This window comes from Anabrus simplex, chromosome 7 (genome assembly GCF_040414725.1).
Source record: "Anabrus simplex isolate iqAnaSimp1 chromosome 7, ASM4041472v1, whole genome shotgun sequence".
In the NCBI taxonomy this organism is placed as follows: domain Eukaryota; kingdom Metazoa; phylum Arthropoda; class Insecta; order Orthoptera; family Tettigoniidae; genus Anabrus; species Anabrus simplex.
Window position 1 is genome coordinate 339653766 of NC_090271.1, and position 27515 is coordinate 339681280.

A 27515-nucleotide genomic window follows, 5' to 3' on the forward strand; every position below is an offset into this window, starting at 1 on the left:
ATCAAACTAACCTATTGACCGAGTTTTGACATCACACATCAGTTCGTAATGTTTTTGTTTTTACTTGTTTAATTTCAAAGATTCATATTATATGAAAAAAAGGTGTTATTTTCATTAAAGAAACTGGAATAAGGTACATTTAAAACACAAATTTGTTATTGACTGCTTATTTACTATTAACTTATTTAATTTGCATTCATGTAATTTCTCTATTAATGAAAAATGACTTAATTTCAGTGTATAGACCAGAGGGGGTCGTGAGCGAGCGGGCAGCCACAGAGACACCGGCTGTGATTGTCAATGCTAGACGAAGGCCTGCCAGTCAGACTCAATCACTGCAGCGATACCAGAATGTCTTGCCGAATCTCTCTGCAGAGAGGCAACGGGAAGAACAGATTTCTTTTTTGCTAACAGTGGACCATGTAAGAAACCTACTATGAGGGCAGTCTGTTACATAGAAAAGGTATAATGTAGAAAGCCACTAAAAAAGCAAAACATGCTCATTTGCATGATACTGTTGATGGGGATGTTCGAATAAAAATGGTTGAAGATAGATAATACTATTTTCTGCAACTCAACAAAAAGTGAAAGTCACAAAACAAAAGAACACTGCACGAAATCAAGCAGAAAGCTTTTTGAATTATGTGTTATGTTTTACTGAATGGAAATAAGGATTTTATTTTTCTTAGTAGAAATTCTCTCATTCGCATCCACGAAATTGTAAATCATAGCTTGCACAGTTCAATCCTGTATCTTTGCACAGTCTCTCAAAGACTGGTACCGTAAAGGTTCCTCTCAGATACATTTCTTCAGAAACAATTGATGCTATAGATATGTTTGTTGTGGGTATCCACAGGGTTTCTCTGTCTACATGGAAGGTGAATTTCATAATAAAATATTAAGTGCAAGGAACATAAAATACCATATGCTCATTCTCTTTTTGAGTGACTGTACACTGTAATGTGTTAGATTCTTCTGAATGAGTATATATAGAAAAATAAAACCATTATGTTAATAAATATAAATCACACACAAATATTTGAGGATTTTTTTTTTTTACAGTGTCTTTCTTTATGGTGTACTCCAAGAAACATTTTTGTTGAAAATTGTGCAAGCAGAGCTCTACAGTCACAATCAAACACAAAAAACACACACACCTGTGATGTTCGTATAACACGCAAGTTGCTCACAGTTACGTCCAGCCTGCCCAGCTCAGCAACTGTGGCGTAGACTACATAGGAAAAAGTAATACATTTCCCTACAGTAATATAAAAGGTATGTAAGCATGTTCCACTGATTCAACCCGGTTTACATTGGTGTCAACTCTGTTATCACAGGAAGAAGCAGGTGTCAAGAAAAATGATTCGCTCAAACACAAAAATGTATCTGTCAGCCAATGGAAGAGTTAATAACTTACCGATTGCTGCCGTCTGAAGGTCTGCCTGTTGCTGTTGTTGCTGACTACTTGAACTCTGTTGCTGCCACGTAGTAGTGTTGGGTAAAGCAGCAAATGTAGTAGTCTTTTTTTCAATACTGCCATTAGACATATTACTAGCTTTTTTATTGAGGAAACCTGACTTAGTAGGAGCGGTGCCATTACTGCTCCCTTCCTGTTCTCGTTCATGCTGTTGCATGTACTGGATGTGGATGCTACTTTTCGCTGCCTCATTACTCTTACTACGCGACAGCTCTGCGAAGCTCGTAGCTATCGTCTCAGCAGACTCTTCCCTGGAATGTATAACTTGACGAAGAGACACCGTAGGCTTCTCTTCGTCCTGTTTCTCGTTTGTACATTCATTATTGGCAAAAATAAGTTCCACACCACTACTCCGACATTCCTGAGCGTTAGTACGTACGACACTATTCACCACCTCTTGTGTCTGCTGTTTACGTCCTATGTGCACAGCTGGTTCCTTGTCAGGATTCCTGCCCAGCAAATGTAAGTTTTCTTGAGATCCTCCAAAGTTCTCCAGCGTCAGCTAAGATACACAAAGCAAAATAGTAAACCAAGTACTAGGCACTAATATAAATGCATTAAAATCATAAGGCATGCAGCTGTAGAACATATATAATACAAGGAACAAAGAAACTTGCACCAATATATATATATTTAATTAAAAAACTTGAGTAATGCATTTACAGATAGAGGTAATGATATTAGTCTTTCATATGAATGTAAAATATGCTCCTAGGGAGGATAATACAACAGCGTATCTGTCAAAAATTAAGGACCAAGAAGTTAGGTTTTCATCAAAACTTTGAACAGGAAGCACATAGGTACATCAGAAGTAATATATTGGGTATAATGATCGGAACATCAAGATAAATCAAACAGTTGGTTCCTCATCAGGAAGTAGGAAAGCAGTCTATACAATCATATCACCAAAAGTGACAATTACAGCCTGATATAACTGATCATAAAAGAGAAAACGTGGATACAAGCAGACACGGAACATCCAAGAGTGGACTGACAGCCTTGAAATGGCAGCTCTGATATACCTTCTGTGAGGGCGCCAGGAATAGTACAGCTACCAGATAGGAAGAGGTGATAGTGGCCTTTGGCCACAATAACGAACTGAAAGTGAAAAAGTAGGTTCAATTTGGCACTTAACAAGAAGAAGAAGGGAATAAAGGGACTTTAATAGTTTTGTCCCAATTTGTGATATCTAAAGCCATTTCTTTTCAGTTAATTTATAACTGTTAGCTTCTTTAGTCTGTCAAAACTTTCACGTAGTTTCTAAATTTACTTTTCATCCCGCTACGACTGTACAGCCAGCAACTCCACACCAAGTGCCAGGCAGTAGGGCCAAAGGCTCTTTTAATTTTTATGTATTATTTTATTTATTAATGAATTATTTTCAACATACTGAAGAACCTAACAGCTATATGTCGAAATGGAAGCAAGATGCCAAGAAGAGGCAGCAATGATCAACTAATATAAAATATGAATTATGATAACAATAGTGTATTAAGAAGTAAAGCTTTCGGCAATTAGAGATAACACAGTCAATGAAGTAAACCTTGTGTGCAACTCCCCTTCGCCGTACCAACGGTGAAAAGACGTTTAGAAGAGTGAAATAAAATAAGCAAAAAGTACTTTAGTTAAGAACTCTGAGGGGCAAATCTGCTAACCATAGGCAAGCGAACAGAGAAGCAGATGAACAGGGTGAGAGAACAGAAAGATGACAAGGAAATAATGCATAAGTTCTGCCATTTCAACAACTAGTTTGTCCCTGACCAATCCTTTCTCTTTTTCTTCTTTTTCCTGAATGGACAATAAATGTCCTTGAACATGTTTAGCCCTGAAGATGGTTTTCCGTGGTCTCCAATTTTCACACCAGGCAAATGCTGGGGCTGTACCTTAATTAAGGCCACGGCCGCTTCCGTCCCACTCCTAGGCCTTCCCTATCCCATCGTCGCCATAAGACCTTTCTGTGTCGGTGCAACGTAAAGAAAAAAATAAAATAAAAGGAACTTGTTTACACTAGCAGAGAAACTCTGCTCCAAAAATACAAGTCCAGTTTTTTCAATTTATTTTTAAAGAATTTCGTCAAGATAAAACACAGACTGAAGACTTCTTTCTTCATATTTTTATACAGTTTATAAGATAACCACGTAGGCTACTCGTAGATAAAAGAGATTTTAAGAGTAGGAGGGGCTCGAAAAAAAAGGTGCAATAGTAGCAAGATTATGTTCAACAAGAACAGAAATAAAAGGAAGAGGACTTTCTTCACATTTTCATAGTTTATATGGAGAAAACATATAGTACGCAGGTAAACAATGCTCTTTACATTTAATACAGTTTCAAAATGTATTCTATATCCATTAATAATAGCAACAAGTAATATATCCACAATATTTTTTAAACTTCTAATGACTATATTGTCCTAAACAACACTCATTTTCTTTGTGACTTGCTCCTACCTTTGGGGTCCCAATTAAATCCCTACATTGTTTCATTATATTTCACAGTTTAGGAACTAATTCTTTTGTCTCTCCTCGACATAAGGACTAACTTCATTTTCCAAAAATGGCTTTCACGGCCGCAGATCTTAAAATCATGGGAATAGAACTAGCTTTTGGGTGGTTCTATTCCCGTGATTTGAACTTTGTTTTGTTTCCAAGTTCTTCAAATAGCTTCTAGACTCAACCTAAAAATACAATGATCACACTTAATGCATTGCCCAAGGTGTGAAGTGACTTCACACTAAAATTCTTAAAAATCAGTCATCATCATCATCATCATCAATGTCCCACTGCTGTCGCCCGGGTGTGGTTAACAAGCCTGTTCCACTCCTTTCTGTCCTTCCACTTTTCCTTCTCTAATGTCCTACCAAATCTGATCCATCCACCTTCTTCTCAGTCTTCCAACTGGTCTCTTTCCCTTAACACCTCTTTCCAATTCCCTTCTTGCTACCCATTCCTTTCCCATTCTTTTTACATATCCAAACCATCTCAGTCTTGCTTTCTGTATCTTCTGTACTAACTGTTCTATGTTTAGCTCTTCTCTTATTGTAATATTTTGAATTCTATCTCTTCTTGTCTTTAACCAATGTTCTCAAAAATTTCATTTCTACTGCTTGGATCTTACTATCTTGTCTCTTAGTTACCAGCATTTCTAGTCCGTGTGGTGTTACAATTGGTATGAAATACTGTTTATATAATGTTAATTTCGTTCTCTTGGGTACCTAGTCATCCCATAAAAGCTCTCTGACTTTATGATAAAATGTTGTACCTTTACTTAGTCTGTTATTAATTTCAGGATTGATATCATTACCTCCATTAATAGTAACATTCATTTTTATTTCTGTGACAACTTCCACATGAAGAATGCACCTGGAATATACCATTATTGTAAGATAGCCACGACTCATGGACATTAATTACACTAACCCTTGAAATTGTGGATGAAAAAGTACCTGCGAGTCATCAGACGTGGAATTACGTCTGGATCGACGACCGGCGTATGAACTCCGACGAGATTCTTCCCAGTTGCTAGGCCTTCCAGCAGCTTGCACAGGCTCGCCTCGCTCTTCAGCCTTGCTATCTTGATTTTGCTTCTCCTTGGCAGGCCTTAAGCGAGCAGGCAACAAAGGTTCCTCCGCTTGATTCACAGACGACAGCGTTGGCACTCCACGCCCACGATGTACTACAAAAGCCTCGTCGATGTTGCGCCTACACAAGGATGTTAAGTGAAAACTTGAAATTAGTATTCCCGATATATGATCATTTTTGTAATATGAATTTTTAAATAGTACTAATTACAGTAGGACCCCAGTAATTTGAATCCTGCAAAGGCAAAAATTTCAATAATCCACACAGAATCCGTGAAAGACGAGGAAAAAATCAAATCCTACTTGCAATGCAAAGAAAATTTTTAAGCATAGCATTGTACTTAATGATCATTTAAGCTAACAATGGAAGAAAATTCTGATACAGTGCAGTACACAGTTAATCAAATTCTAACAGATGTCAAGCTATAAAACAGAAATGGCAAATACCGCAAGCAATTTTCTGCTGTATTTCGTACGGGACGACGTGGCATCAGCTATCATAACTAAAATTCCTACTGTTATCTGGGCATGTTCCTTCACTATTCACAAACACCCACACTGTTGTACTATCTAAAAGCAGAGATCTTGCAAATTTTTCCTAATGGAGACCAATAACAACATGCTCCATCCATCACATCATCAAGAAGGTGTTCTATAACAGTTATATACTGTTCAGCGAACATCAGAGGAGTATCACTAACTCACAAGGTACTATCATCAATACCGCCTTACTAAGATCCATTTTAAGTTCAGTGCAACAACAAGAAATTGACATAACCTTTATATTCTTGGATATAAGTAAGACCTTTGATAACATTGGCCACCCTCATTTGAGGAAAGCCAGAGAAAGCTCAGCAATCCCAAGTAAGCTGGAAGATATCATATGAAAAATTTGGAGAATAATAACATACAAATCGAAACAGACTTTCAACGTATTAGGTCGTGTTACGTACATGTAGTACGTGTTGAAGAGATGTTAAGTACAGAACAAAAATGGCCAGCCGGACTCCAGTGGGATCCGAACCCACAACCTCCCGATTTCGCGTCAGTTGCTCAGATCCTTTCAAACAGAACAAAGATGGCCTAGGCCACCATAGCTCAATTGGTAGAGCAACCGACGCAAAATCGGGAGGTTTTGGGTTCGGATCCCACTGGTGTCCGGCTGGCCATTTTTGTTCTGTACTTAACATCTCTTCAACACGTACTACATGTACGTAACACGACCTAATACGTTGAAAGTCTGTTTCGATTACAATGCGGTCGTGAAAATTCAATATTCATTGACATGCCCCACAACGGGCGACTTAAACGCACTCTACAGTGTGCTAGCAGCAGTGCCAGACCTGTAGCTCAGATCCTTTCAAACAGAACAAAGATGGCCTAGGCCACCATAGCTCAATTGGTAGAGCAACCGACGCGAAATCGGGAGGTTGTGGGTTCGGATCCCACTGGTGTCCGGCTGGCCATTTTTGTTCTGTACTTAACATCTCTTCAACACGTACTACATGTACGTAACACGACCTAATACATTGAAAGTCTGTTTTGATTACAATGCGGTCATGAAAATTCAATATTCATTAACATACAAATCCATTCTAATTTTCATAAAACCGAACCTATTAAGTTATGCCATGGTGTTATGCCAAGTTCTCCACTCTCCCTAACATCATATAATCTTGCCAAAGATCATATCGTTCAAGAAATCAGAAAAAGAGAACTTTCTGAGAAACACGCCTACTCTATGGTAAATGGTTCCCAAACGTAACAATATTAGTTTTTACCAATAATATCCTTATTATTGGAAGGCATAAAGATTCAGCAGTCGAACTTTCAAAGTTAGCTGTCCTAAGATTCCAAAAAATAGGTTTAAAATTAAATTCGGATAAATCTGTCACCATTAATGTGAAGAAAGGAAGCCTGACAGAGGTATTCATTACAATGAGGAAAGAATGGTCATTAAATGCATTTCTAAATCGGAGTGTGCTAAGTATATAGGAGTAAATTATGCTGATGCAATCTCGTTTGATCCAAAGCAAACCATAACACTTATAATCGAACAAGTTATAGGTTATGTATTTATTTTGTACTGTCACTATCACTGCAGGAATGCTGTAGATGAAAATGAAAACCTACAACCAGTTTTCCAGTCAATGACCGGGTCAGGATAGGATAGGAATTGTGCCAGCTGCCGAGGCCTATCGCACTCCTCTGCGGCAATGATTAATGACTGACAGATGAAATGAAATGATAGTGGAGAGTGTTGCTGGAATGGAAAGACAGCAGGGAAAACTGGAGTACCCGGAGAAAAGCCTGTGCTTGTCCAGCACGAATCTCACATGGAGTGACCGGGATTTGAACCACGGTATCCAGGGGAGAGAGACCGGTGCACTGCCGCCCGAGCCACGGAGGCTCCTTGTAGGAATACTGTAGGTACCGGTATTTATTAATGTATAATAAACAATTATTCATTGTCAGAACTCTTGTGTTAAGTTGGCGGCATTACGTGGCACCAAAAGTTGGGAATCTCGGTTAAGCAACAGAAACTTAGTCTCCCTCTACTTCTCTTACCGTCCATCACAGAGTCCATTATTCTCCTAGGTAACCTATCCTCATCCATTCGCCTCACATGACCCCAACACCGAAGCCGGTTTATGCGTACAGCTTCATCCATCGAGTTCATTTCTAAATTAGCCTTTATCTCCTCATTCTGAGTCCCCTCCTGCCATTGTTCCCACCTGTTTCTACCAGCAATCATTCTCGCTACTTTCATGTCTGTTACTTCTAACTTATGAATAAGATACTGTATTCTGAGTCCACCCAGCTTTCGCTCCCGTAAAGCAAAGTTGGTCTGAAAACAGACCGATGTAAAGATAGTTTCGTCCGCAAGCTGACTTGCTTCTTACAGAACACTGTTGATCGCAACTGCGAGCTCACTGCATTAGCTTTACGACACCTTGATTCAATCTCACTTACTCCATTACCACCCTGGGAGAACACACAACCAAAATACTTAAAATTATCTCCCTGTTCCAGCTTTGTATCACCAAACTGAAATTCAATTCTGTGATTGCTACGTTTCTTTCTTTTGAGTATTGAATAGGTTGAACCTCCTTTCCAGTTATTTAATATTTAACATCAATAATTTCAATACGGAACAATGAAATTTTTATCTTTAAATCAATTTAGTCTTCAAGAGGCTAATTTTCATACCATACTCTTTGCACCTATTTTCAAGTTCCAAGATATTAGACTGCAGGCCTTTTGCACAATCTGCCATTAAGACCAAATCGTCAGCATAGGCCAGACTGCTTACTACATTTCCACCTACCTGAATCCCTCCCTGTCACTTTATACCTTTCACTAGATGATCCATGTAAACTACAAACAACAAAGCCTTGTCTAACCCCTGTAAGTACCCTGAACCAAGAACGCATTCTACCATCAATTCTCACTGAAGCCCAATTGTCAACATAAATGCCTCCGACTGATTTCAATTATCTACCCTTAATTCCATAGTCCCCCAGTATAGTGAACATCTTTTCCCTCGGTACCCTGTCATACGCTTTCTCTAGACGTACGAAACAAACACAACTGTCTATTCCTCTCGTAACATTTTTCAATTACCTGGCGCAAACTGAAAATCTAATCCTGACAGCCCCTCTGTGGTCTGAAACCACACTGGTTTTCATCGAACTTCCTCTCAACCACTGATCACACCCGCCCTTCCAAGATGCCAGTGTATACTTTGCCTAGTATACTAATCAATGAGATACCTTGATAGCTGTTGCAATCCTTCCTGTTCCCTAGCTTATAGACAGGTCCAATTATTGCTTTTGTCCAATCTGAAGGTACCTTACCAACACTCCATGCTACTCTTACCACTCTATGAAGCCACTTCATCCCTGCCTTCACACTATGCTTCACCATTTCAGATCTAATTTCATCTATTCCTGCTTTATAACAATGGAGTTTATTCCATCCTTTCCATTTCCTCAAGTGTAATTTCACCAACATCTCCTCCTCCCCATTAGCTCTGTTGTTCACGACACCACAAAGATGATTTCCTTTTATGTTGAGAAGATTTTCAAAATATTCCCTGTACCTGTCCAGTGATTCCCTGGATCTATTATGAGTTCACCTGAATTACTCAAAACACTGTTCATTTCCTTTTTCTCTCCCATCCTAAGATTCTGTATTACTGTCCAGAAAGGTTTCCCTGCTGCTTGACCTAGCTTTTCCAGGTTGTTACCAAAATCTTCACACAACTTCTTATTGGATTCAACAACTATTTGTTTCGCTCTATTTCTTTCATCCACATACAATTCCCTGTCCACATCGGCCCTTGATTGGAGCCATATCTGATAAGCCTTCTTTTTATGTTTACAAGCTGCTCTCACTTTATCATTCCACCAAGATGTTCGCCTTTTACCCAGGCCATGAAAGCCCTTAGAGGAGCAGAAGACAAAAGCACTAAGCGGAATATTCCTTGCCACCTTTGCACCCACGAATTAACCTCTTACTTATTTTTGATGCAGGCTGAATGAACCTTAGGGCCATGTCATGGTCCTGAAGTGGAAATCTCGTTCAAGTTTTCCGACTTCCTCACAGACATTTTAACCAACGTTTTTCTTGGTGAACCAAGCATGCCTTTACCACCTCCGCTAGGCAATCCCTTACAAAATGCCCAAACCAATAAGAAGGGGGTGAAGTGATAGATAGGTATGTAAAAAACAAGACTTTTGTTTGTACAATGCTCAGAATTTCTGTATCAGTTGTGTCCTCAGTAACAAGGAAAAGCCCCTTTTTAATTTTCCATCATCTCTGTATGTATGCATGTACATACGCACATTACAAGAAAATGGCTGACGAGAATTTAATGAAAATCAATCAGTGTGTAAAGTCGCGAATGAGGGACTACAACTTAGGCTTAAATAATTTTGTGCATGCTCAGTAAAATGGTAGTTTAGGGGACGGCTTAAAATTGAATTCTCAAATATCTAAGTTGGTTACGTGAACGAATTGGATCCACGAAATGTCACTGTAATATTTGTCCCAAGCGGAAGATAATAAATGCTTTTACTGAAATAAAATGTAAAGTCTGCGGTAAATCAAGAAATAGTATGAAATATTTTACTTCCAGAGAATAATATGGATACTTACTTTACTACCTTACAACTATTTTTTCTGCTACTTCGCAGCACTTCCATATGTGTTTTGTTTGTGTGTTATGTCTTTGCTCACTGAAGTTGCTTGAATTAATTAGGTGTCATTTTCATCATGTTGCTCATTCGTTTTGTGCCTTAACTCATTCATTAAATGATATATTTATTGGTCGAGGGATCGCGCTATTTTGCTGTTTGAACTGCCCGCGTTAAGCCATATGGACAAAGATAATGAGAATTCACAGGTATAGCACTGCCATTCATCAGTGCTAGTCCTGGAGCTCAAGAAAGAAACGATGGCACGAGTAGCGGAATGCAACATAAGGGAGTCCTGTCTACAACCCGTAACTGCATATACATATTTTCCTAGGGTTTTTTTTTTCTTTGGTAACGCATATATTTCTCAATTTACCACAAATTTTACTTTATTTCAGTAAAACCAATTATCATCTTCCATTTGGGACAAATATTACAGTGACATTTCGTGGATCTGATTAATTCACATAACCATCTATGTTATTAATGATTCTATCGATAAATAACCTAAAGTTATATAGAATAAATTTCCAATCAATTGTGTCTTATTCATTTTAACCATACTGGCTATGATAACAAAAATAATCATGAATTTCAATTTTTTGTTGATAAGTCCATATCAACGCCAAACCACCACAAAATGAGTGAACAGAATTTAAAGAAAATCGGCATGTAAAGCCTGAGAATAAGGTACCGCTTTCTAGGCTTTAAGTAATTTTATTCATGTTGGATGAAATGGTAGTGTAGGGGTACGTGTCTAAAATTTAATCTTTTAAAGACCTAACAAAAAGTACTACATTAGAAACTTATGGAGAATACAAGTGTCGATCATTTGTGTCTTATACAGTTTTACCATACTGACTATGATAGTAGAATTCATGAATCTAGACTTTCGTTACTTCAATCATATATCAATCACTACTGATCCGCATTTAGGGCATTTAGGGCAGTTGTCAGGAGGCACATTCCTTATCTGTTGTTTTCCTGGCCTTTTATTAAATGATTGCACAGAAATTGGAAATTTATTGAACATCTCCCTTGGCAAGTTATTCCAATCCCTAACTCCCCTTCCCATGAACAAATATCTGCCCCAATTTGACCTCTTGAATTACAACTTTATCTTCATACTGCAATCTTTCCTACTTTTAAAGACACCACTTATTCGTCTACTGATGTCATTCCACGCCATCCCTCCGCTGACACTTCGGAACATGTCTTTCTCCCAAATCTTCCCAGCCCAACATTTTTGTAACTTGTGGCGTTACAATTAATAAATAAACTTGAAATCTGTCGGTGTACGTCTTCGTATCTGTATAATATATTTGGACTTCTGTATGTGTTGTTGGGCCGTTTGCAGGGCACATTTGACATTCCTAGGTTGGTAACATAGTGCCTTCAACTGCTTGAAGTGTACATTAACGCGACCTATCGGCGTGCTATGGAACCTGTAGCGAGTTTGAACGCTGTTAGACAGATAGCGCCTGACTCTACTTTCACGCCTGTGCTCCGTGCGCTCAGCAGTCTGTTTACGACCGCCGGCTTGCTTAACGGCATTTTGAAGTGACTGGTGTCAGATGGCTTGTAATGCCTACGTTATATTGCAGGATGCATTTACTTCCCGCGGGAATAGGATAATACAGTGGGTGAATCCCGTGCTAGGGGTTAGTTGTACATATAAATATTTATTGTATTTTAATTTGATGTAAAGTATGTAGCAGTTAAGGTTGAGTTAATTTAGTCGTGTGACATGATGTTGCTCGATGCATGGTTCACTTATGAATTAGTTTGTGTTTGTGTTAGTCATTCGTGTAAGTACTACTTCTTGTTATTTGTGGATATGTTTGCTAAATTTTGTGGGCGCCTTGTAGTGTGAACTACTTATTTTTGCGAGGCGTCGTTTAGGTCTGTTCTTTTCGCCATGTGCTCTTGTATATTGGAGCCGTTGTATGTGCACTGTTACGTCCGTTAAACCCTGTGTGTGTTTGGGCCTTTTCCATTTTATTTTTCATATTTATTATTTTATTTCTGCTTAATTTGGTGCGTTTCTTGTGACGTTCTCTTCATGCTTGTGTTTCATTTGAATTATTGCTGCCGTGCTTGTAAATTCTGCCGGTGTGCGACGTTATATTATATTGTGACTTCTTGTTCTTTTTTTTCATTTTATTACGGGTTCGTTTCTCCTCAGTAAGGGAACTTTTGAATGGTGCATCGAGAAACCTCCATTGACACTAATTTTCCCAAAGAGTATATTGTTGTTGTTGTTATTATTATTATTATTATTATTATTATTATTATTATTATTATTATTATTATTATTATTATTATTATTATTAAATATTTTGCTAGACAAGTATATTTTGGACTATTTGTGACAACAAAATTTCGTTGTTATTCATTTTACGAGTAGTGTTTCTGTAGTAGGCAAGGACATTGTTAATGGAAGGCTTATTACGTTCATCTTTCTTGCTTTGTTGGGTTCCCTTATCTTTTCTATCCATTGCTGTTGTCATTGTTGGTTATAGGTTCTTATCTCTGTGTGGTCGTTACGTAACCGTTGTATTATTGTTATTGTTATTATTATTATTATTATCTTATCGCATGGGAGTCTGCTTCTGTATTCCATGGGGTTAGGCCCATTGTTATTGCTCTCTTACAAGTGTGTATTTGAGTATGTGATTACTAATTTTGGTATTTTCCTGACAGGTTCTCTCTTCAAGTGTACAGCAGATGAACGATGTCTTCTAGTTTCCTTCTGTTGGTGGTTTTATTTTGGTGATGCTAAATTTTACTATGTTATTCGGTTCTTTTTTTGGGAATGTGCTATGTGGCTGGTATTTTTGGCCAGTGATGCCCTTGTGATTTATTCGGGCGACGCGTTTTGCATTTAGCATTTTCTACTATGCGTTCGGTGTTCGAACCTTCCACTAATAATGATCTTTAGAAAATTAAATTATTTTAAATGTAGATATCAGGTAAAATGATATATTTAGGTTTATTTATGGAGCTCCTTTATTAATTAGGTCCCTAAGGTTCGTATTTCAATTTCAAAAAAAATTTATGGTTTGTAGATTTAGTACAATTTACCTAAATTATTTATTTATTTAGTTATTCATATTAAGAGAGAGAGTATATTTATTGTTAAAAACCTCACCTTAGTATTTACAAATTATATTTTTCTTATTTACCAAGCAAAAATTTACCAAACTTATTTTAATTCTTATTTACCAAACACTGAATTTAACCCAAATTATTTTAAAAGGGTATTGTAGATATGACTTAGCCCTATGAATTTATTTTCATTCACTTGAAACTTAAGTTGTTTTTTTTCCTAGCTAGACAAATGAATCCTTTTCATATCGTTATTTAGTACTAATGATGTAATAGTTTGTAGTGATGTTTGAGTTAATTATAGTATTGTTTTTTGAAAAGGGTGTACGTGTTTTCTTATAGATGCTTGTTCTGGTTCCCCTTGTTGATTCCACCCCTTTTGTTTTTTCCTTGGGAAATGGGTCCCCTTGTGTTATATATTCAGTCTTCCTCATTTATTTTAATTTTTATTTTGGTGTTTTGGTTGCATTTTAATTTTATTACTTCCTTGTTGTGATACGCTTACCCCATGGTGTCACTAGCCGGACACCATTTTATTATCACCTGTGGAGGGGGCGTGTCAAACTCTACTCTTTCATCGGAAATCACCCAGACAAATCGAGCTGCTTTCATTTGGATTTTTTCCCGTTCTTGAATCAAGTAATTCTGGTGAGGATCCCATACACTTGAACCATACTCTAGTTCGGGTCTTACCAGAGACTTATATGCCAACTCCCTTACGTTCTTACTTCAACCCCTAAGTACCCTCATAACCATGTACAGATTTCTGTACCCTTTATTTACAATTCCATGTATGTGATTACCCCAATGAAGATCTTTCCTTATATTGCACAAAGATCGAACGCCCAGCATTGCTAACATGGAAATACTGTTTTATTTAATTGTGTTAACTAGCAATGGTTTTGTTCTGATTGTCTTATGGTGTAAAACTGTGTGGTCGTTGGTCGATATCGACAAGGAAAATAGGGATGAGGAATGGTCGCTTGAAGAATAAGAGAAGGAGTCATGAGAGAAGGAAGGACGCTAGATGCCCTAGTATCACAGTCGGAAGACAACTAAATGTGAAAGCTCATAAAACTGATTGTTGTGATGTGTGCTACCACTCATCTCCGATAGTGCATCCCAAGTAAAACAGCATTCCTGAATATTGATGGAAGGTAGGTGGGGCTACTACAGCTAGTTTCATTCTTGGTCGACTGTCGAGGGGTCACCTGTGGTGGAACTGTCGGAGTGCAGGATTTGGAACTTCTGAAACAACTGGTACAGTATAATCTTGACCCAAAAAATACAACAACAGGATGCAAATGGAACAGAGAAATAAGAGGATCTTACACCAGAAGACACAAGAAATAAGATAAAATTAACAAACAATCCAGGACACAATCACACTCACAAGAAAAAAACTCACAACACAAATATCTTCCACACCAGAAATTGCACAAACATCGAAACACATGAAAAAGTAGTGGGAGGACAACAAGGCCTGAACAGTCCCCTCGAAGAGACTGACTAAAGTGATCCCATGCAGTTATTAAATTGAAAGAAAGAAAAATTGTATGCATACTTTCAAGATATAAATTACGTAGCAGGAGCTGCTGCTACTGTTTCGTCTGAGTTTTAACCGGAATAACATTCTGAAATGGCATGGATAATTATTTATTATTTTATCTAGACACTAGATGATGTACCCGTGCTTTGCTACTGGATTGGATTCTCAGAGAGACTGACCTTGTGGTTTTCCTAACTGAAGTCAACATAGGTCATTACAAAAACCTCGGTAGGATTAAAAGCAATGATATCATATAAAATATTCGATCAAATGAAAAACTGCACATTTTCTCACTTTTAATGAACAGGACTACGCTGCCAATCTAACAGTCCAAAGTTCCAGAGCTGGAATGATCAAAGCTGCAGATAGCTGTGATCTGTGAACACCCTTTGTCTTTTTTCGGCAGGGAGGGTCGAATAGTGGAGACTCCCACGGCATAAACTATGCCTTTCTATTAATCTGTTTCCTAGGAGTATCCGATGAGTCGGAAAACCTTAATTCACTACACTAGCAGCGGAAAAATCTATCTGACTCGGAGACAAATTTTTCCTCCAAGCAAGAGGAGGAACCCACTCTTCACTGCCAATTTGGAATAAAATGAATGTAGAATTTAATAAAAGTAAAGAGAAAGAAGCTTTAATTAAGAAACGGCTCTTTTCAGGGTCAAATTTTGAGTTATTTAGTGAATTGTGGTGCTATAATTTGGAATAGGCCTAAACTGTTATTCTATACCAGGCCAATTACTACTACTAAGTGAGCCTCTGCCTTAAGCGCATCAGATTAGGGATCGCATAGCTGGAATACTATGATGAACCTGTGTTACGTACCAGCTGTATCAGAAAATGTATGAACCAGAGGAATGACTTGCTAAAGAAAAAAGGTTTTCTAACTGCCCAGCTATTTCCCGCTAATATTCACTCAGGCTGTTATACTCGGTATGCAGCAGTAATCCCATCTATCGGCGTTGAGAGGCAGCACAAGAGACAAAGAACATCACATCAAACAATGGTCAATGTAATGTCACTGTTGATCAATGTTATGCGCTTTTGATATTGTAGGTCTTCACATTTAGTTTTCTTCCGACTCTGAAATACCACTCTTACCATAGTCGGTACGGTAAAACTGATTAAAACATAAATGATCGGAAATTGTATTCCCTATAACTTTTCTTACGTAATACTTTTCGACAGCACCAATAACATAGGTACTTAAAAATTACATTTTAGCCGCCTTCCCCTAAACTACAATTCCATCCAGGGTGAATAAATTTGTTTATAGCTTAGACGGCTGTTTCTCATTCCTCGACTCTATATCACGAATTTTATTAAATTCTGTTAACCCATTTTCTCGTGGTTCGGTGTTGATACAGACTTAGCAACAAAAATACAAATTCATGAATATCTGTGTTATCGCAGTCGGTATGGTAAAAATGTATAAGACATAAATGGTCGGAAATTTAATTCTATGTAACTTTGGTTATGTAGTATTTATCGATACGACCACTAATAATTTAAATATTTGAGAATTAAATTTTAGGCCTTCCCCTAAATTACCATTTCACTCAGTGTGAATAGAATGATTCATAGCCTAGATTATAATGGCTCATTCTCTGACTACGCATGACAATTTTCATTCAGATAGGACCACTCATAATGTAAATATTAAAGAATTACATTTTTGACCTTCCCCTAAACTACCATTTCACTCAGCGTGACTAAAATTATTTATAGTCTAGATCTTAGCAACTCATTCCTCGGCTTCGAATACCAATTTTCATTACGGTAGGACCTCTAATAACATAAATATTTGAAAATTAAATTTTAGGCCTTCCCCTAAACTACTATTTATATCAGCGTAAATAAAATGATTTATGGCCTAGATTGTAGCGACTTATTCCCCAACTTTGCATACCTATTTTCAATAAATTCTCTTCAGCCGTTTTCTAGTGACGCATGTACATACATACATACATACATACATACATACATACATACATACATACATACATACATACATACATACATACATACAGCAATTACGGAAAAGTAAAAAGTGCATTTCCTTGTTACTGTGGACATGACCGATACAGAAATACCATTCTTTTCAAATTCTGAGCAATGTACAGACAAAACTCTTATTTTATATATATATATATATATATATATATAAACTTCTGAAGCAACATGAGCAACTGCAATATGACAATGAGTACAAAACTGTATTCATTTCCTTGGGGATCACATGAACCTGCATTATCGGAGGAGATGAGAGTTATAGGCACCTAATAAGTTAGATTGCAAACGTATTTAAATAAGACGCAAGTGACATACACGTGCATGATGGTTCTGCAGGGAGATTAGTGATCTGAACTACGGCAGCTAAAAGACACTTGCACTTGAACGTGCCTGTAGTTCCCGTCTCTATCAGTACTGCTTACTGGTGTCTAAGGCTAGAAGACACTTGTACGTGCCTGTAGTTCCTGTCTCTATCAGCACTGCTTACTGGTGTCTAAGGCTAGAAGACACTTGTACGTGCCTATAGTTCCTGTCTCTATCAGCACTGCTTACTGGTGTCCAAGGCTAGAAGACACTTATACGTGCCTGTAGTTCCCGTCTCTATCAGCTCTGCTTACTGGTGTCTAAGGCTAGAAGACACTTGTACGAGCCTATAGTTCCTGTCTCTATCAGCACTTCTTATTGGTGTCCATGGCTAGAAGACACTTGTACGTGCCTATAGTTCCCACTATCAGCTCTGCTTACTGGTGTCTAAGGCTAAAAGACACATGCGCCTGTACGTGCCTATAGTTCCCGTCTCTATCAGCACTGCTTACTGGTGTCCAAGGCTAGAAGACACTTGTACGAGCCTATAGTTCCTGTCTCTATCAGCACTTCTTATTGGTGTCTAAGGCTAGAAGACACTTGTACGAGCCTATAGTTCCTGTCTCTATCAGCACTGCTTACTGGTGTCTAAGGCTAGAAGACACTCGCACTTGTACGTGCCTATAGTTCCTGTCTCTATGAGCACTGCTTACTGGTGTCTAAGGCTAGAAGACACTTGTACGTGCCTATAGTTCCTGTCTCTATCAGCACTGCTTACTGGTGTCTAAGGCTAGAAGACACTTGTACGAGCCTATAGTTCCTGTCTCTATCAGCACTTCTTATTGGTGTCTAAGGCTAGAAGACACTTGTACGAGCCTATAGTTCCTGTCTCTATCAGCACTGCTTACTGGTGTCTAAGGCTAAAAGACACTTGCGCCTGTACGTGCCTATAGTTCGTGTCTCTATCAGCACTGCTTACTGGTGTCTAAGGCTAAAAGACACTTGCGCCTGTACGTGCCTATAGTTCCTGTCTCTATCAGCACTGCTTCAGCACTGCTTACTGGTGTCTAAGGCTAAAAGACACTTGCGCCTGTACGTGCCTATAGTTCCTGTCTCTATCAGCACTGCTTACTGGTTTCTAAGGCTAAAAGACACTTGCGCCTGTACGTGCCTGTAGTTCCTGTCTCTATCAGCTCTGCTTACTGGTGTCTAAGGATAGAAGACACTTGCGCCTGTACGTGCCTATAGTTCGTGTCTCTATCAGCACTGCTTACTGGTGTCTAAGGCTAAAAGACACTTGCGCCTGTACGTGCCTATAGTTCCTGTCTCTATCAGCACTGCTTCAGCACTGCTTACTGGTGTCTAAGGCTAAAAGACACTTGCGCCTGTACGTGCCTATAGTTCCTGTCTCTATCAGCACTGCTTACTGGTTTCTAAGGCTAAAAGACACTTGCGCCTGTACGTGCCTGTAGTTCCTGTCTCTATCAGCTCTGCTTACTGGTGTCTAAGGATAGAAGACACTTGTACGTGCCTATAGTTCCGTCTCTATCAGCTCTGCTTACTGGTGTCTAAGGATAGAAGACACTTGTACGTGCCTATAGTTCCTGTCTCTATCAGCACTGCTCACTGGATCTAAGGCTAGAAGACACTTGTACGAGCCTATAGTTCCTGTCTCTATCAGCACTTCTTATTGGTGTCTAAGGCTAAAAGACACTTGCGCCTGTACGTGCCTATAGTTCCTGTCTCTATCAGCACTGCTTACTCGTGTCTAAGGCTAGAAGACACTTGTACGAGCCTATAGTTCCTGTCTCTATCAGCACTTCTTATTGGTGTCTAAGGCTAGAAGACACTTGAACGAGCCTATAGTTCCTTTCTCTATCAGCACTTCTTATTGGTGTCTAAGGCTAGAAGACACTTGTACGTGCCTATAGTTCCTGTCTCTATCAGCACTTCTTATTGGTGTCTAAGGCTAGAAGACACTTGTACGTGCCTATAGTTCCTGTCTCTATCAGCACTGCTTACTGGTGTCTAAGGCTAAAAGACACTTGCACTTTTACGAGCCTATAGTACGTGTCTCTATCAGTACTGCTTACTGGTGTCTAAGGCTAAAAGACACTTGCGCCTGTACGTGCCTATAGTTCCTGTCTCTATCAGCACTGCTTACTCGTGTCTAAGGCTAGAAGACACTTGTACGAGCCTATAGTTCCTGTCTCTATCAGCACTTCTTATTGGTGTCTAAGGCTAGAAGACACTTGAACGAGCCTATAGTTCCTTTCTCTATCAGCACTTCTTATTGGTGTCTAAGGCTAGAAGACACTTGTACGTGCCTATAGTTCCTGTCTCTATCAGCACTTCTTATTGGTGTCTAAGGCTAGAAGACACTTGTACGTGCCTATAGTTCCGGTCTCTATCAGCACTGCTTACTGGTGTCTACGGCTAGAAGACACTTGTACGAGCCTATAGTTCCTGTCTCTATCAGCACTGCTTACTGGTGTCTAAGGCTAGAAGACACTCGCACTTGTACATGCCTATAGTTCCTGTCTCTATGAGCACTGCTTACTGGTGTCTAAGGCTAGAAGACACTTGTACGTGCCTATAGTTCCTGTCTCTATCAGCACTGCTTACTGGTGTCTAAGGCTAGAAGACACTTGTACGAGCCTATAGTTCCTGTCTCTATCAGCACTGCTTACTGGTGTCTAAGGCTAGAAGACACTTGTACGAGCCTATAGTTCCTGTCTCTATCAGCACTTCTTATTGGTGTCTAAGGCTAGAAGACACTTGTACGAGCCTATAGTTCCTGTCTCTATCAGCACTGCTTACTGGTGTCTCAGGCTAAAAGACACTTGCGCCTGTACGTGCCTATAGTTCCTGTCTCTATCAGCACTGCTTACTCGTGTCTAAGGCTAAAAGACACTTGCGCCTGTACATGCCTATAGTTCCTGTCTCTATCAGCACTGCTTCAGCACTGCTTACTGGTGTCTAAGGCTAAAAGACACTTGCGCCTGTACGTGCCTATAGTTCCTGTCTCTATCAGCACTGCTTACTGGTTTCTAAGGCTAAAAGACACTTGCGCCTGTACGTGCCTGTAGTTCCTGTCTCTATCAGCTCTGCTTACTGGTGTCTAAGGCTAGAAGACACTTGCGCCTGTACGTGCCTTTAGTTCCTGTCTCTATCAGCTCTGCTTACTGGTGTCTAAGGATAGAAGACACTTGTACGTGCCTATAGTTCCGTCTCTATCAGCTCTGCTTACTGGTGTCTAAGGATAGAAGACACTTGTACGTGCCTATAGTTCCTGTCTCTATCAGCACTGCTCACTGGATCTAAGGCTAGAAGACACTTGTACGAGCCTATAGTTCCTGTCTCTATCAGCACTTCTTATTGGTGTCTAAGGCTAGAAGACACTTGAACGAGCTTATAGTTCCTTTCCCCATCAGCACTTCTTATTGGTGTCTAAGGCTAGAAGACACTTGTACGTGCCTATAGTTCCTGTCTCTATCAGCACTTCTTATTGGTGTCTAAGGCTAGAAGACACTTGTACGTGCCTATAGTTCCTGTCTCTATCAGCACTGCTTACTGGTGTCTAAGGATAGAAGATCTTAAGACACCCAGAACTTGTTCAGTTGGTTTTTGAAGGAAGTGTAGGTGGTAAGAACGGTAGGGGCAGACCAAGGTATGAATATGACAAGCAGATTAGAGCAGATGTAGGATGCAATAGTTACGTAGAAATGAAAAGGTTAGCGCAGGATAGAGTGGCATGGAGAGCTGCATCAAACCAGTCTATGGACTGATGACTCAAACAACACAAGGATAGAAGACACTTGTACGTGCCTATAGTTCCTGTCTCTATCAGTACTGCTTACTGGTGTCTAAGGCTAAAAGACACTTGCACTTTTACGAGCCTATAGTACGTGTCTCTATCAGTACTGCTTACTGGTGTCTAAGCCTAAAAGACACTTGCACTTTTACGAGCCTATAGTACGTGTCTCTATCAGTACTGCTTACTGGTGTCTAAGGCTAGAAGACACTTGTACGTGCCTATAGTTCCTGTCTCTATCAGCACTTCTTATTGGTGTCTAAGGCTAGAAGACACTTGTACGTGCCTATAGTTCCGGTCTCTATCAGCACTGCTTACTGGTGTCTAAGGATAGAAGACACTCGCACTTGTACGTGCCTATAGTTCCCGTCTCTATCAGCACTGCTTACTGGTGTCTAAGGCTAGAAGACACTTGTACGTGCCTATAGTTCCCGTCTCTATCAGCTCTACTTACTGGTGTCTAAGGCTAGAAGACACTTGTGCCTGTACGTGCCTGTAGTTCTCGTCTCTATCAGCACTGCTTACTGGTTTCTAAGGCTAGAAGACACTCGCACTTGTACATGCCTATAGTTCCGTCTCTATCAGCACTGCTTACTGGTGTCTAAGGCTAGAAGACACTTGCGCCTGTACGAGCCTATAGTTCCTGTCTCTATCAGCACTTCTTATTGGTGTCTAAGGCTAGAAGACACTTGTACGAGCCTATAGTACGTGTCTCTATCAGCACTGCTTACTGGTGTCTACACTTGCGCCTGTACATGCCTATAGTTCCTGTCTCTATCAGCACTGCTTACTGGTGTCTAAGGCTAGAAGACACTTGCGCCTGTACGAGCCTATAGTTCCTGTCTCTATCAGCACTTCTTATTGGTGTCTAAGGCTAGAAGGCACTTGTACGAGCCTATAGTACGTGTCTCTATCAGCACTGCTTACTGGTTTCTAAGGCTAGAAGACACTCGCACTTGTACATGCCTATAGTTCCGTCTCTATCAGCACTGCTCACTGGTGTCTAAGGCTAAAAGACACTTGCACTTTTACGAGCCTATAGTACGTGTCTCTATCAGCACTGCTTACTGGTGTCTACACTTGCGCCTGTACGTGCCTATAGTTCCTGTCTCTATCAGCGCTGCTTACTGGTGTCTAAGGCTAGAAGACACTTGTACGAGCCTATAGTTCCTGTCTCTATCAGCACTTCTTATTGGTGTCTAAGGCTAGAAGACACTTGTACGAGCCTATAGTTCCTGTCTCTAGTTATCAGCACTTCTTAATGGTGTCTAAGGCTAGAAGACACTTGTACGTGCCTATAGTTCCTGTCTCTATCAGCACTGCTTACTGGTGTCTAAGGCTAAAAGACACTTGCGCCTGTACGTGCCTATAGTTCCTGTCTCTATCAGCACTGCTTACTGGTGTCTAAGGCTAAAAGACACTTGCGCCTGTACGTGCCTATAGTTCCTGTCTCTATCAGCACTGCTTACTGGTGTCTAAGGCTAAAAGACACTTGCGCCTGTACGTGCCTATAGTTCCTGTCTCTATCAGCACTGCTTACTGGTTTCTAAGGCTAAAAGACACTTGCGCCTGTACGTGCCTATAGTTCCTGTCTCTATCAGCTCTGCTTACTGGTGTCTAAGGCTAGAAGACACTTGCGCCTGTACGTGCCTTTAGTTCCTGTCTCTATCAGCACTGCTTACTGGTGTCTAGGGCTAGAAGACTCTTGCGCCTGTACGTGCCTGTAGTTCCCGTCTCTATCAGCACTGCTTACTGGTGTCTAAGGCTAGAAGACACTTGTACGAGCCTATAGTTCCTGTCTCTATCAGCACTTCTTATTGGTGTCTAAGGCTAGAAGACACTTGTACGAGCCTATAGTTCCTGTCTCTAACAGCACTGCTTACTGGTGTCTAAGGCTAGAAGACACTTGTACGAGCCTATAGTTCCTGTCTCTATCAGCACTTCTTATTGGTGTCTAAGGCTAGAAGACACTTGTACGTGCCTATAGTTCCTGTCTCTATCAGCTTATTGGCGTCTAAGGCTAGAAGACACTCGCACTTGTACGTGCCTATAGTTCCTGTCTCTATCAGCACTGCTTACTGGTGTCCAAGGCTAGAAGACACTTGTACATGCCTATAGTTCCTGTCTCTATCAGCTCTGCTTACTGGTGTCTAAGGCTAGAAGACACTTGTACGTGCCTATAGTTCCTGTCTCTATCAGCACTGCTTACTGGTGTCTAAGGATAGAAGACACTTGCGCCTGTACGAGCCTATAGTTCCTGTCTCTATCAGCACTGCTTACTGGTTTCTAAGGCTAAAAGACACTTGTACGTGCCTATAGTTCCTGTCTCTATCAGCACTTCTTATTGGTGTCTAAGGCTAGAAGACACTTGTACGTGCCTATAGTTCCTGTCTCTATCAGCTTATTGGCGTCTAAGGCTAGAAGACACTCGCACTTGTACGTGCCTATAGTTCCTGTCTCTATCAGCACTGCTTACTGGTGTCCAAGGCTAGAAGACACTTGTACATGCCTATAGTTCCTGTCTCTATCAGCTCTGCTTACTGGTGTCTAAGGCTAGAAGACACTTGTACGTGCCTATAGTTCCTGTCTCTATCAGCACTGCTTACTGGTGTCTAAGGATAGAAGACACTTGCGCCTGTACGAGCCTATAGTTCCTGTCTCTATCAGCACTGCTTACTGGTTTCTAAGGCTAAAAGACACTTGTACGTGCCTATAGTTCCTGTCTCTATCAGCACTTCTTATTGGTGTCTAAGGATAGAAGACACTTGCGCCTGTACGAGCCTATAGTTCCTGTCTCTATCAGCACTGCTTACTGGTTTCTAAGGCTAAAAGACACTTGCGCCTGTACGTGCCTATAGTTCCTGTCTCTATCAGCACTGCTTACTGTTTGTAAGGCTAAAAGACACTTGCTCCTGTACGTGCCTATAGTTCCTGTCTCTATCAGCACTGCTTACTGGTGTCTAAGGTTAAAAGACACTTGCACTTGTACGAGCCTATAGTTCCTGTCTCTATCAGCTCTGCTTACTGGTGTCTAAGGCTAGAAGACACTTGTACGTGCCTATAGTTCCTGTCTCTATCAGCACTGCTTACTGGTGTCTAAGGATAGAAGACACTTGCGACTGTACGTGCCTATAGTTCCTGTCTCTATCAGCACTGCTTACTGGTTTCTAAGGCTAAAAGACACTTGCGCCTGTACGTGCCTATAGTTCCTGTCTCTATCAGCTCTGCTTACTGGTGTCTAAGGCTAGAAGACACTTGCACTTGTACGTGCCTATATTTCCTGTCTCTAGTTATCAGCACTGCTTACTGGTGTCTAAGGGCCATTTTCCCCAAATCGAGTTAAACCTGGTACAAATTAAACCTGTTTAACTTCAGTTTCTAGTTTAAACCCACGTCCATTTTCTCCATCAATTTCTGACACTCATTTAGTTTAAACAACAGCTCGCCGGTTGAAACTAATGCCACCTCTTGGAGCTCAAGTCTGCGCTAATGTTGGCTGCATTGAAAGAATACTCGAAAGCATGATCGATTGGAATTAGGCAATCAGAGCCAAGTAATCCAATGGTTGTCATCGTTGTTTTAATATCAGCTGTTTGTAGAGATTGAATGCGTTCGTACGTAGTGAATAAAGAAGAAATTCAACGGGGAAACTAGAAGGCCTTTGAACTGAGAATTAGATAGATAATGGCATCAACAGGAGTCCGAGTAATCTGGTGGCCGAGTGAAGTACGAAAAACTATTGTGGTTGTATCCTGTCAATGGCATTCTAGTCTGGGAAGTTTATTTCATTTTTTATGAATGTGAATGGAGATATCTCTCTTCATATGTATTATATATTGACACTTAAATATGCCACGGAAATGCTGTGTGCCAGGCTGTAAAACGAAATACTTCGTCTGAAAGTCAATATTTTCCATTTTCCTCCAGGTGAAAACTTCAAACAGAAATGGATTAGGGCAATTCATTGAGAAAAGTTCTTACCTTCTGATCACTCAAGTGGTAAGTTCCTATTCTAAATAGTATGTGTATTTATTTGTATTATATTGTGTTGCTTTCATAACCATGTGATAACATTTTCAATGAACATAACCTATATCGACGCTTAATAACTGTTGAATATAGTAGGCTTACTTTTATATGGTATTTAGTATTTGTAACTATTATGACATGTCTGTCATTTTGTTTAGAGGTTTCCAAGCTACATTTTCAAGGTGATATTGAAATAATGGCATGAACGTATGATGAAAATGTAGGCACATTGATTACTGCACCTCTGGATCGTCCACGTTTGAAGAAAGGTTCGTCACTAGTTTTACTTTTATGCGTTTTGTTTCTAAAACATGAATACTGTGGATAACGGAAAACAAATATGATTTAGAGCCTAAAGTTAAACCAAACCAGAATGTGACCTAACCAAATTCAAATTGAAATCTTGTATCTTATATTAATGTAATTTGTGCCAACTGAGCATAATCTTACCTAACCCTAAATCGAACTTCGTCTAATATTAGGCCTATTTAATTTTTCAGATGCAGTACCTTATAAATTATCTGGTTGTCCTGCATATTTATCTGCACCCTCAACCTCGAGAGAACATCCTAAAGATAGCAGACAATGTTTGGAGAATGAATATCTTAATGCAGCTATAATGGATAGTTTACAAGTGCAAGTTCATACTTAAGAGAATCCCTTTGTGTTTTCTTGAAGAATTAAATAAAAGGATTTGTGATTGTGAAGTACATAGTGAGTGAGTTGTAATGAAGAAAACAAAAGTGTGTGCTTCATTTCAGTACAAGTAGTGCCATATAGTAAGGTCATGTGCAGTGTTATCATTATTGATGAAATTTGAAGATTATCAGTTGATATAAGTTATCTGCAAGTGAATAAAGTAAGGGAAATTAAATTTCCAGTAACAGTAAAGTAAAACTAATTAGGTTTAATACTTAGTAATATCCTTTTGAAATTTAGCAGCTGTGAAGAACAATGGTTTATTGATGACATGTTATAGATGTTATTTTAGATGTTTTATCTGCCAGTTTACCATGCAAAAAAAGAGACCATTGCAATATTGCATTCCTAAAAGAATAGGTTCCACTGTTGGACTGTAATAACAAGACAGGGGCACAATGTTCTTGTGAAACATTGTTTTCTGGTCTCTTGTTCATTCCATCTCTCCACACTGTGGTACAAGTTTTAAGAAGTAGTGTTGTTATGACTATGCCTTGTTCTGTTACTTTATCTGTAATCTGTACCAACCTTTCCACTACTCCTGTAGTAGAACAGGACTTTGTTCATTTTCTATGATACCTAACTCAAAAGTTGAGTTACTTATTAGTAAACAAGGTAAGAGCTTTTGTCATAATGGATGAAATTCACATTAAACCATAGCTTGATTTTAAGGGTGCAAAACATTGTAGGTGAGTCACAAGAAGGTACTCAGTTTGCATCTAGTGAACTTGTATTTATGGTTTTGGAGTCTAGAAACACAAATTCATGTAGCTCACATCATGCCAGTTGTAGACCTTATGTGTCCATGCATATTCTCTATTTGAATTTCTCAAACACATAACTTTGAAACTGGGAGCAATAGGGTTTAAAGTTGCTGCCACTGTATCAGATAACAATGCCATGTATAAGAAAGCAGTTTCACATTTTAATAATCCTCCAGAACTGAAAACAAGTATGATGACACCATCCTACTGCAGGCCACTGTATTTTGTATTCGATAGTGTACACATTCTGAAATGCATCCATAATAACTGGTTGAGTCAGAAAAAAACAAGTCACTGAATTTCCAACTTCCAGTAGTGGGATAGGAGAATGAATAGCATCCATGCAGAGTTTAAAAATACTTCATGGAGAGGAAAAATACAATTCATTAAAGTATGCCAATAGTTACATATTGAAGTCTCTTTCTCCATCTAGTATTGAAAGGCAGAATGTAAAACTTGCACATCAGGTTTGCAGTAGTAGCCTACTTCTTTATTGCACTCAAAGATGTTATTACTTGCGTAGCTTACGCATTTGCTGTCGCACAGAAGTTACTTCATGAGCAGGAAGGCAAAAGGCTCAGAAGTATGTAATATTCGATGTATAACAGTAGGTGGTTTATTTCTAGGGTTGGACTGCCACAGTGTAAAGTTTGTACAGAGTTGTACTGTTTACATTACTGTAGATATCAAGATATTTCATTCTTCAGTATACCAGGCAAGGTGTTCACTGGCATTTTAGAAGGGACGGTGCGATCATTGTAAATTGGATGAACATCAGTGTGGTTTCAGACCACACAGACTGTCAAAATCAGGTTTTCAGTATGCACCAGGTAACTGAAAAAATGCTACAAGAGGAATAGACAGTTATGTTTCGTAGATCTACAGAAAGCATAGGACAGAGTAGGTATCAGAGGACGAATATGTTCACCATAGTGGGGAACTTTCTTTTGACAGAAATAGCTTTTTCATGGAAAACAAAATT

The 27515-nt window shown here is 39.4% G+C and overlaps 1 protein-coding gene and 1 non-coding gene across 2 annotated transcripts in view; one reads left to right on the forward strand and one right to left on the reverse strand.

The window, feature by feature from the left end:
- The window catches only part of Patronin (calmodulin-regulated spectrin-associated protein patronin), a 760252-nt gene that overhangs the window by 408863 nt on the left and 323874 nt on the right, over window positions 1–27515 (reverse strand). Inside the window, exons 8-9 of the mRNA XM_067151814.2 lie at window positions 4920–5175; window positions 1418–1979 (exon numbers count right to left, since the gene is read on the reverse strand). Of these exons, the coding sequence (XP_067007915.2) occupies window positions 1418–1979; window positions 4920–5175 (818 nt within the window). The remainder of the gene's footprint in view (window positions 1–1417; window positions 1980–4919; window positions 5176–27515) is intronic.
- TRNAS-CGA (transfer RNA serine (anticodon CGA)) lies at window positions 6439–6515 on the forward strand. The gene has a single exon. It is a non-coding gene; the product is annotated as a tRNA-Ser (tRNA).